At 34.9% G+C, this 12,562-nt stretch overlaps 1 protein-coding gene across 1 annotated transcript in view; it reads right to left on the bottom strand.

Moving 5' to 3' along the window:
• BRWD3 (bromodomain and WD repeat domain containing 3) overlaps positions 1–12,562 on the bottom strand; it is a 94,047-nt gene that overhangs the window by 22,252 nt on the left and 59,233 nt on the right. The window contains exons 20-31 of the mRNA XM_024574975.3: positions 12,241–12,334; positions 11,378–11,527; positions 9,971–10,047; positions 8,956–9,124; positions 7,991–8,104; positions 6,400–6,507; positions 4,705–4,829; positions 4,275–4,357; positions 2,896–3,007; positions 1,905–1,966; positions 1,648–1,803; positions 908–1,028 (exon numbers count right to left, since the gene is read on the bottom strand). Coding sequence (XP_024430743.2) covers positions 908–1,028; positions 1,648–1,803; positions 1,905–1,966; positions 2,896–3,007; positions 4,275–4,357; positions 4,705–4,829; positions 6,400–6,507; positions 7,991–8,104; positions 8,956–9,124; positions 9,971–10,047; positions 11,378–11,527; positions 12,241–12,334 — 1,371 coding nt within the window. The remainder of the gene's footprint in view (positions 1–907; positions 1,029–1,647; positions 1,804–1,904; positions 1,967–2,895; positions 3,008–4,274; positions 4,358–4,704; positions 4,830–6,399; positions 6,508–7,990; positions 8,105–8,955; positions 9,125–9,970; positions 10,048–11,377; positions 11,528–12,240; positions 12,335–12,562) is intronic.

Below are 12,562 nucleotides of genomic sequence, written 5' to 3'. Positions count from 1 at the left end.
AATACATGCATGTAACAATTATGTGAGTGACGGATGTGAGCTAGTAAAGGTATGTAGTTACAGTACTTGAAGCACAGCAAGAAATTAGAACTACTGGTCTGCATATTAAACCTCGGAAAAGAACTGACCCAGGACATTATGGGTAAATAGTGATTTGAACAAACACAAATAAAACAAACTCTTTAGATAAAGTGAAAAGGATGTTTAGTTTTCAAGGGGAGAGAGAGATTAAGAAGAGCAAGAAAAAAAAAACAGGTTAGAGAAAAGGACAGGTTTTTATCTAGTTTCTCTTATGATATACTCATACATTATTGAATGAAATTACAGATACTGTTATAAAATACACCCACTGGTTAAAACCAGTTCCCAGAATAACTGTGGTCAGGACACAGCGGGCTCTGGGGCGAGAGCTGTGCCACGGCCCTCCGCCACTTTCCCACAGTCACTCTACTCCCAACTAAAATCAAGGGGAAAAAATAACCTGGCTCTTTTTCTACATACATTTCAGGGCTGGTAATTAAGCCTAATTAACTGCTGCTTAATTCCCCAACAGGGTATTTAAACCTGCTCAGAGTCTCTGCAACACCTTAATCATGATGAATCCACAACTACTTAATCTGCCTGTAATAAACTAAAGTTGACTAGTTTTTATTTCACATGTGATTTGTATTACTTGTAATTTCCTCCCCACACTTCATTCCCTTCATACCCCTTCCTACCCTGGAAGAAAGAAAAATCCACTGAATGAAGGGAAATTAGCATCCCAAATTTTCAGAAGAAATTTTGGAGTGGCTCTTTCTGAATATTGCAACTATGAAAACAAAGATCTCAGTGTATCACTATGCAAACAGAAAAGCAAAAGACATAAAGCGATACACTTTATTGTAAATGGTAGAACTCAACAGACCTGTAAAAGCGATTTTCAAGTCTTCGCCTGATGGTGTTGAGGTCAGTTGGATATGCAACTACAGTACAGTACAAGGGATAGGCACTGAGATCCACGGGAACAGCAAAAGGGCTGGCAAAATCTACGACGGCACCCAAATCAAGAAAGGTAGTGATAAAGAACGTTAACATTTCATATTAACAAATACAACTCATATAAACAAGAAGGGGGGCAATAAAATGATAACTCAATTATGCAACTACTAAAGACCAATACTGTTATGTTGTTATTATTTTTATTTCTTTGGACATAACATGTAAGACTCGCATGATATAGTCATTCAAGTCACATAAAGAGAAATGTGTTTAACTTTAAATGTATGTATTTTCTGGATAAATGCCAAATATCTCAAGTGATATGTTTTAGAAAATACAGCTAGTTATGTTAGTAAAATACATTACTCGCTCATTGTCTTTACCAAAGAAACCAAACTCAGGCTCATGAGCCAAACCAGCTAGAGAGCCAAAATGACTCAAGAAAATAAAAGACATCTTTTACCTGCCTTCACTATTATAAGCCACCAGAGAACTGAAAAAGTCAGTCAGTCATTACTTTGGCCAAGCATGTAAAACTACAATCACTGTGTTTCTTGACATGCAAGTATACAGTGAAAAAATGCATTTCCTTTTGCAGAATGTAAAATTCTGATGGTTTTCCTTGCTCCCTCCCATCCTCCCAATATTCTTTCATGTTCACCATACCGAGGGAAAGAAGGTGGTTGATGCCCTGAATAACCCGTTCACATTCCTCATCTCTGGAATGAGCACCCCACTCTCCTTCCTGGGGTTTGTAGAGCAAAGCAGTCAGTTCCTCTTGGGACACAGGAACACCAGCACCAACTTCATCTGGAAAGGCAGCTATGTATAAGAGGAAAAAACAGAAACGATTAGTTTCCGATATCATGCTGTGTCATGTTTCTTTTAGAAGAATTATAATTCATTTTTGAAAACATATTTACTTCCTTCTGGAATTGGCTCCATATCCCAGGGGCTCATCTTTTCTCTCTCATTATTGTCCCAGCTATTAAGAAATAACAAGATACAAATCAAATTCACAAGATAATTACTTTTACATACTAGCATAATTTGTGTGCCTTCTTGAGGATGTAATCTAGAAAAAGGCAATACAGTTTTACTTCAAGTACAACTTTGCTTACATACAGATAATAATAAACCTCTAATAGAGAAAACACAGTCTACCAATATGAAACTTAGCAATAAGTTTTTTCTTAGTTTCACTTGGCTTTTTAAAATTTTGATCAATAACATATTCAATGTTAAGCCATGGCATAAAGTAAAAAGATCTCTTTGGAAAACCCCTTTCAGGCTGAAAAAGTGATTCAACTATTTTATCATCTCCAAATTTTTATTATTCCCTTTTGTTCTGCAATATGGAGACTAAAAATCAATAGTCATAGAATAAACATTTGTTGTCATTCTTAACTAGAACACTTCATTAATTAGTAATATTATAACTCTGGCATTTCATGAAGAATTAAAGTAAATGTTGTAGGCAAATACCACATCCAAACATAATACAGTCACTTCTGCCTAGATTTCAGGCCATTAAATAAAAGACTAGATACTAATATTCATTGCTAGATTCCAGCTGTAACAATTACTGTAAACACTGAATTAATTTCAGTATTCTTTATGAAATAACAGTTGTAATTCTTGTCTAAAATAGAATTACAAGAAAATACAGGCATAAGGGAGGTAGAAGTAAGTCTTGAGTTCCTGCTTTGTTTTATCGTGACATTTCCCTGTTTTAGCATATTGGACTACAAGGTTTTTTTCATCAAATTCCTTCTGGATAGGTGCTAGGTTACTTCCTTACAGTTATAGGTCTTATAACACAAGTCAGATGAAAACATCCCTGCTAGGGTTTATAGAAAGTGCATGCAGAACTTCAGCACTATATCGGGCATAAAAGACCATAACTGTACTTACTGAACACTGTAACACTGGAAAGAACTATCAGGATACTCTGGTTGAAAAGGCTGCTGACTCTCCACAGTCCCAAACCACCAGGCGTCATCTATTATACTGCGGAATCTATCACCTGTAATGTTTTTAGAAATTGTTACAAGGCTGCTCTTGAGAATAATAGCTCTGTTCCCACTCTAAGTTACTAGTTTTTGTTGAATACAGTAGTAGCAATGTAACTAGCATTGTTAAAGTTTTCCAGACAAGTGAATTTTCCATTTTACCCTCTTCAAGAATTTGACTTCCAGGTACTAGTTCTCATTCTGAAATAAATCACATGTGTCCATATAATTTCCAAATATAAATGCTACCACATATAAATTAACTTTGATTAATTACCCGAAATCAGCATTAGGCATACTACTTCTTTCTTTTGTATTTATGTTTTTCTTTTGTTTCTACTACTTCTTATACTGTACCCATGTTACAACAGTTGTTTCTTCTCTTTTCTGCTTTTTGCCTTGAAAAACCACTTCATACTAACTTTTCTGTTCTAAATGGCTAAAGCACTACAAAACCAAACGATTGTGGACAAAAATGTTTCTTCCAAAAACAGAAAGGGTAACTTAAAAGTACTAATAGCAAACATTTACATAGTGTTTTACTCTGTGTAAGGTACTATTTTAAGTGCTTTCTGTATATTAACTAATTTGCTGCTCACATCAACCTTATAGGTGTGGTCTCATGTGAGCCCCATTTTAAAGATAATGAAAGTGAGGCACAGAGAGGTTAAAAACTTGCCCAAGATCAAACGGCTATGAGGGGGAAGGAAGGGAGTGGGAGAGGGGAAGAGAGGGAGAAAAGAGGAAGGATAGGAGATGAAAGAGGTTGAGGGAGGGAGGGGGAGAGAGAGAGAGAAAGGGAGAGAGAGAGAGAGAGAGAGAGAGAGAGAGAGAGAGAGAGAGAGAGAAGAGAAGAGAAGAGAAGAGAAGAGAAGAGAAGAGAAGAGAAGAGAAGAGAGAAGAAAAGAGAGAGAGCATGTGCGCTATGGTGGGAGGAAGAGAGAAAGAAAGAAAACCACAATCAGTAATGGTCTATTTAAGAGCCCAAATATCACGACTCTATTTTAGGACAACTGACATTTCATACTTTTCTTTTTAATTCAGGTTTGTATTCTAATATGTTAGACATTCACACAAGGTTTAGAAGTTATATGACACACACAGTGTGCAGTAAATCACCTAAACCTAACTGAGAAGAAAAAAATTCCACTTAATTTTTCCAATTTGGCTAACAGGTTTTTCCAGCTACATATTATAGTTTCTTTCTGTTAAATCGGAATTGAAAAGTTACTTCCTCTACCCTCAACTGTTGTCATTATTAAGTGAGAATTCTATACTTACCGATCTGCCAGTTCCTTTCTTTGGCTTCATTATAAAACTGATGTAGCACAAGGAAGTCAATGACATCTGGCATGTCATGATACCTGTACAGAAAACAAAGCACCTATGAATCAACATACAGATATAATAGTATATGTTGCTAACTATCCAGGGATGCATGTTTAAAGTGGGGCCATTAAGCAAAATGTTAAAATGTACTTTTGCTATATACATACATTAAAATATATATTTGCTGTATACACACACATTCACAGCCATATACATGGCTGTTAAGTAAAAAAAAACAAAAACAAGAATTGAACATTAAATCTTGGTCTTTAAAACTCTAAAGCCTATAGTGTTACAATGTTTTCTCTCTCATTAAGTCTTGTACTCTACAGAATACAAAATGGGGATTAATACATACACAAACACACACAGAGCTACTCACTTAATGGAAAAAGACTCTCCAGTCATTTTGCCTGAAATAGGGTCCAGAAATGCAAGCTTCAAGCAGCATAGTGTAGGTGGTCCAACCTCATATTTGATTCCTACAATCTTAACAAACTCTTGTTCCTATTTATGAGAATACCAATAAACTATTACTTTCAATATAAATAATTGTCCAACATTTACATTTGATTTGATTATTATTGGAACAATTTAAAAATTATGTGAACAATCACCAAATACTAGGCATTCCACAAAGTGTTAAAGGTAGTAAGACACGGCTCTTGATCCTTAATGATAGGTAGGAGTTTAGTACAGGGCTCTAAACCAAGGATAAGGAGTAGAATTCCCTCGGGAAACTTTTTAAAATTCATGTTTCAAATCCCTACTCCTATAGAATAGAATTCAGTAGGTCTGGGGTACAGTCTCAGTCATAGATATATTTTTAAAAACTCCCCAGAGGACTCATGCTCTGCCTGGTTGAGAGTCACCACGCTAGCAGAAATGTAGTATGTAATGCAGGTGGACACATATGGGTATATTTGGAGAAACGACATACATTTGTGAACACCTACAATATTATTTTACAGTATCACCCTTATAGATTATTAGGCACTCTCAACAGATGACAAAACTGAGCATCATGGGTACAGTGATTTGTTCGACACTATGAAATAACAAGAGCTGGGACTGAAACTCGGGTCTTATTCCAAAGCCTAGGCTTTTGCACCACACATGCTGACTCCTATAATTTCCTACGACCACAGGGTTAGAATTTAAAATAAGAAATCATGTTTTATTTATTCCCCTGACTCTAAAACAACCAAGCAAACAAGGAACTCAACTTTCGCCTGATTGAGAATAGGTCGTAGCATCCCTGCCTCCCAGAAGGTGATTATGTAAAGGTTACTCGGTAAGATACTTTAGCATCTCATAACCTTAATACAATTTTTTGCAAGTGTTTAAATATTTATTTCAGTAAATGTACACATCCTCTCTTTATCCTTCTTACTAAGCACCCTCACACAACAACCCTTCATTTACCTGAAAAACCATTGTAAAATTGCCCTTTACTCTCTCGTTTTCCAAGTTATAAAACATACCCCAAAAGAATAAGATGCATGTATTTAAACCTACATAGAAATGATAGTGTATGTATCCCTATGTCTGTTTGTACATATACATATGAATGAATGAACACTTGTTTATAGGCAGAAAATCCTTCCCTAAAAATATACATACCTATTTTAGTCAATACAATATAGCTACATAGGTACTATATCAAGAGATAATCCATACAGCACCACAAAGTTCTGAGGTTCTTGTCATTTGTGATATTTACTGTATCCTAAAGCACTTCCAGGGTGTTTGTGGTCCACACAACATAGTCAGATTTTAGAGCCTCCAGAATGTACAAAGCTTTGGAGGAAAATATCCACACCAGGGAACTACTGCTTTGCTGCAATTAAACAATGTTATACACCGGAGGCCCTAAAGCTTAAAGGTGGCATACAAATTTCAGCAAATATAAAATATGACCCATATCACTCAGCTGCATAAGAGTATGGTAATCACCTTATCTTGCACACACATGCAACAGTGAGATACGCATGAAACGGAGAAAAAGCCTACAGGCAAAAGTAACTTAATTGCAAAGCTACTTCAATTGCACAGCTAATGAATTTGGCAAACTTACCCTGAGATCCATTTTATTCCATGGCTGTTTTTGTAAATTAACGCTGTATATTTTTGATTTCCTTACAGCCCGAATATAAGCTTCATGTCCTTGCCTAAAATAGATAAGCTAAAACAGAAAACATGATGTAGTAAACAGCAGTATCCTGTTGAACAACTCTATACCTCCCCATATACATTCCTACAAATGTCCTCTTCTGTTTACAACAATCGTAATTTTGAAAACTTTGTACAATAATTGTACTACTCACCATCAAATGATGTTCATTCAGTACTATGCCCATGTAGCCCCACACTAAGTACCGCACAATAAAAACACTGTACACACAGCCACTTTCCCCCAGCAGCTTCACAAATTTCTGAAGAAAAAGACTATGACAAATATACACAATCCCCTATTTTATTTTAAAACATTTATGTTAAAAATTACTCATACTTAAAAGTACTATATTTCAAATTGTCATTGACATTCTAAACCTCAACATTTCAACAGTCAATGTGAACAATGATGACTTCACTGTACTAGTCAGCAGGGGGCAGTAGATGCCATTGAGTGATATGTGTACTGGGTGTTATATCTTCTTCAGTAAGTGCCTCTATTTTTCATGTAACATGGCTAGATCCTTTCTGAACAGACAAATCCAGACACAACCAACAAATTAAAATTTTCCTTTCTTTAAAATTTGGGTCTTTTTTAAATAATGATTTTATTTATTTATTTGCAGAAAGAGAGGAAGGGAGGAAGAGAAACACCAATGTGTGGCTGCCTCTCGCACGCCCCCGACTGGGGACCTGGCCCACAACCCACGCATGTGCCCTGACTGAAAATCAAACCAGTGACCTTTAGGTTCACAGGCTAGCACTCAGTCCACTAAGCCATACCAGCCAGGGCTGTTTCTTCTTTTATTACAATGATATTATATTCCTACTAATTCGTCTTAAATTGAAAACTGTGTATAAGCATTAATCACTCAGAAATGATTAGTCAATACATCAGACTATACAAGCCAAGTAGAGCTCAAATATTACAACGCTACCATTATTTTCATAAGGAAATGAAAAATAAAAATTTTTGCCACATAGAATTTAACTCAATTTTTGAATGACCAAATCATAAGTACAGCTAGATTATTCAACCACAGGCTTGGTAGCTTGGTAGGAACGCCTTGTTTGTGAAATGATACTCCCCTAACCCTCAAGAGGAGTAATTGTTCTCTAGTATATTTTCTATCAGGGCTTCTTCTTTTTCTTATTTAAAAAAAGAGCAATATCAGAATCTGAATTAGGACTCAAATTGCCACTTAATTCTACTAAGTGGCAATTAAAATAAAAATAAAGACAATTATTTTCATGACTTCACAAGCCAATCAATTTACTTTAATGTTCACAGAGCATCCATTATACTGAAGGCTCTATGCCAGGCCCCACAAAGGGTACACATTTAAGATTCAGTCAGTGTCCACAAGAAATATATAATTGAGCAGGGCAGCTAGGACAGTGTGCACATAACTATAATAGAACTGAGAATATAACTAATGAAAGTGAGTGTTCTTAACGTTCTAAGAGAAAAGGGGTAAAGTGGTAACAGGTACCTCATCTCCCATTTGCGGGACAAATGGGGATCGTCGTGGAATAGTATCCAAGATCCACTGAGGGGCAAACCATTCTTCATTGGGCTCCCCTGCCATAGAAACCAGTCCTCCTTTCTAAAATATAATTCACAAATATATAAAATATAAATATAGGAACAGTAGAATAAAAATTAACAAGTAGAGAATGTTAAAAACATTAAGTTATAATTAAACCTAAAATACACTATTTTAAAACATTTTGCTTTACCATTAATTATGCACAATTTGTATACCAATAAAATAATCGAGTTCTTATCATATTGCTCAATTTTGTCTGACAGAACATAATAAAATACTATATACTATCTAAAACCCACAACTTTTACTCTTCATGTCTCTAGAATATCACATGAATTCAAATACAAGTCACACTAACATTTTACCAATAAAATGGTGACAAGTGAAAAGCTGATTTTGTCTATTAAAGAAATAGGCTACAAAATGTATACATAATAAATTTTTAAATTAATATTCAAAGAACTATGTGGATTAAGTCTTTACATCATCCAAATGAAGTTATAGTGGAAAAAAAGAAACCATTATCGGGGTGAAATAAAAACAGAAAAAACTGAAGAGCTCAATACATATTTACATAAACTTTTCATTTCACAAGTCGAAAATGTATAGGAAAAAATGGTGACATACCAAGAATAACACTGTTATACCATAGTGGCTTATTATTTAAAACTCTATTACACATTTTAACAAACAATTGTGAATATTTTAACAACAAAATAATAATGAAGATATTCTGGCCTCTATGTTTGATAACAGAAAATTTTCAAATATTCTTTCCATTTTAAACTCATGTAGAAGAATTTTCCCTACTTAAGTTTCTCGGATAGAATGTTTTCTTTATAGAAAAGTCAAGTGTTAATATTAAATATTCAAGTACCAAAGGTAAAATGACCTGTAAACTAACAAACCTTCTTTCTAGTCTGTTTAGGCTTCTTTTGCCCTTCTTCTAGCGACTTCAAATTCTCCTCTTCAGAGCTGCTGCATATTTTCCGTGTTGCCTGTCTGGTTTGTCTTTTTGGAGGTTGCAAATTTATTCCAGCATCTGCTGTCCAATCAGAATATTCACTTGACGAATCACTGTTAAGTAAATCAAAATTATGAATTAGTCTAGAAAAGGAATAGTTTTGCCTTAAAATTGAAACATGATCATTTGATAATCAAACAGCATTATAAATGACATGGTTTGACTCTGTTCTAACCAAAGTAAAAAATATCAGTATAGAATTTTTTTTAAGATTTTATTTATTTATTTTTAGAGAAGGGAAGGGAGGAGGAAAGAGAAACATGAATGTGTGGTTGCCTCTTACTTGCCCCCTACTGGGGACCTGGCCCACAAGCCAAGCATGTGCCCTGACTGGGAATTGAACCAGTGACCCTTTGGTTAGCAGGCTGGCACTCAATCCACTAAGCCACACCAGCCAGGGTATCAGTATAGAATTTTGATCATTATTTAAATGATTTTAGTGAAATGCTTCTTGGATAAAGTATAATGCTTAGTTTCCCATAACAGAATTTAAAATTAAAAATTCCTGTTCAAATCACAAAAGCTTCTTTAAGTACAGATGCTTCTTTTCATTGGAAATGGTTAAACATAGTTGTTTTATTTATTTATTTATTTATTTATTTGTTTATTTAAACATAGTTGTTTTAAAACTGAAATAAATACATACAGCCTGCCAAGGTATAGAACCTTGCATTTACAAAGGATCATATTTTACAGATGAGGGAACCAACAAACCCAGCGACAAGCCCAAAAAGATAATGGTAGAACCAGGATAAAAGCAGGTCTCCAGGCTTCCAACCCAGTACTCCTTCTACTATAAAATGCTATTTTAATTCTAGTCTTACCAAATTCTTATAAGAACATACTTATACATTAAAACCATCAAACAATTTTGACCAAATCAAAACCATTAAAACTACCTGGAGGAACTTTCACTTTGCCATTCAACGACAGGATCCTCTACAGAAGCATCGCTTGTGCCAACTGTTTCATCCTCCTGGAACAAAGAGGCAGCGATTGAGACACATGGTTATTAAATAGCAGATTATTAATTAGCACACACTACCTGTTGTATAACAAATTCTGTGCCTCCCAAAAGATCTAGTTAAAATGTATGTAATCATTTTCTGCCTACCAGGTAGCAAGAATTTTCTGGCATCTATTAGCTTAATGATGTAAGACATCTTTCATTATTTCAAAGACTGAATAGGTGGGACTGGCTGGGGTGGGGTGGAGGGAAGGGGAGAAAATGCAGACAATTGTAACTGAATAAAAAATAAAATAAAATAAATCAAAATTTAAAAAAAGACTGCATAGACTCAAGACTCAAATATAACCCTCTTAAATGTTAAAACAATTTAAAAAAAAATCTATACACCTCCACCTAGTTAATATACTTTCTTTCCACAAAATTTAATCATTTTATTACATAAAATTTCAAACATACCAAAGTATAGGGAATAGATAGCCCTGGGGTACACAATCTCCAGTGTAGATGATAACTGACTGTGTATTTGTTTTATCTGTATCTTTACCAACTGCCTCATATCTCAGGGATTTTGAATGAATCTAGACCAAAAACTCAGCTTAACTATATTTATTAAGATTAGGATTCTTTTTAAAAACACAAGCACAATACTATTATTACATTAAAAAGGTAACATCAGTTACTTTCTATGTGATTATTCTTTTCAGATCAAGATGTACATGGGTAGGGGAGAAGGGAACCTAAATGATAAGACTTAAGTAGGGGGTGAAGAATGAGGTACCATACATTATCAATGTAAAATTAAACCTTCATTAGTTACCTAGCAACTATAGTTAAGAGAGCAAAAGGAAAGGATTGGAGAAGAGAATAACATGAAGAAAAGTATTGCTATGCTCTTTATTCAATAAACAAGGTAGGTCACAGGAAAATCATCACTCACTAATGTCCATGATTGGTGAAGTCAACAATAACAGAAAATTTATACATTCTGCTGGTTACACAATCAACCAGTTTTGCAACTGTATTCACTGTTTATATTCCACTTCTTTGCATTTCTAGGCAGATTTAATCTCCACTTTTTCTCACTGCCCCAAAGCCAAACTTGTGCTGGCATGTTTGATACCCTCAACATTAGGTACAAATCAGAAAACATAGGTAAAAGAATTCCACATAATACTCAAATTTGCCTATTAAATGCCTTATTAATTAATTAATAAAACTTTTATAAGAAAATCTTTGAAATAATTTTTTATTAAAGGAATGGCCCTTCAAAGTAAACCCAAAGTGATAATAAAAAGTGGCAAACAAAAAATTACATTGAGTAAATAACATATCTAACCTCTGAGGAGCTGTCTGAGTCTTCTTGCACACCTGAATTTTGACATGGTGCTTGCGAATTATGCTCCATGTTGGACCGTGTTTGGTAAGTATGCTGACGCTTCCGTTGTGTCCTTCGTAAAGACCGTCCACAGCTAGGCTGATAATCATTCTATAAAACAGAAAGAAAATGGATTTAAAAAAATTAAAGGTTCAGTGAACATACATAAATGGAGATATACAGAGCAAATCAATTAGGTGGGGGTATTGCTAAGAGATAGAAATAAATCCCTCAAAAGAAAACTAAGACACACATATATATAACGTGTGTGTGTGTGTATAAGGCCTGTCCAGAAGGTATCCAGCCATGTTATATGAAACACAGAAACTCTTATTGAATAAGATACAAGATGTAAGAAACGCTGTACATAGGACAATGATGCCTCAGTCCCCTTCAAAGTAGGCACCTTGGGACCTCACACAGTTCTACCCATCACCATCAGCTGCCCTGTTGTATTTTTCCAAATCTCATCTACAGTCTGAAATCTCTTCAAAGGAGATTTTAGTTTGGGGAAAAGCCAAAAGTCACAGGGCGCCAAATCTGGGCTGTAGAGGGGCTGAATCACCTAGGTGATTTGACGTTTCTCCCCCAAATTTGCATGAGACGTGAGGCGTGAGCTATCGCATTGTTGTGATGAAGCTGCCAATCACCAGTTGCCCATAGCCACAGCCTTCTGAATCATCCCAATAGTTTGTATGGAGGAATGTTCGAACTTAACACAAAATTGGATGCATATTCGTTGCTCTACTTGCTCAGTCATTTTGAATTTGGTCTGCAAATTTTTGCAAGTAGTGTATCCCAAAGTACTGTAAAACTAAACTCACCCTTTGGGCAGCATAAGATGGCTTTTTCTTCTTTTCAACTGTATAAAGACTAATTTCTATGTCACCTTTCCCAGTTCTACATTCTTCCTGAACCCTAATAAGAAATCAAAGGGCAAAGAAATAGAAAATCATCAAAAAGCAGACCAATAGTTTAAAAGTCAGATAATAAAAATACTTCTAAATGTAAACTTTGCCAGTTTAACCATTTTTAGGTGTACAATTCAGTGGTGTTAACAAAATTTACAATGCTGTGTAACCATTGTCACTATTTCCAAAAATTTATAATCACTCCAAACAAAAAGTTTGTAACCATTAAGCAATA

Source organism: Desmodus rotundus, chromosome X (genome assembly GCF_022682495.2).
Source record: "Desmodus rotundus isolate HL8 chromosome X, HLdesRot8A.1, whole genome shotgun sequence".
In the NCBI taxonomy this organism is placed as follows: domain Eukaryota; kingdom Metazoa; phylum Chordata; class Mammalia; order Chiroptera; family Phyllostomidae; genus Desmodus; species Desmodus rotundus.
This window is presented reverse-complemented; position numbering and strand designations above follow the sequence as displayed.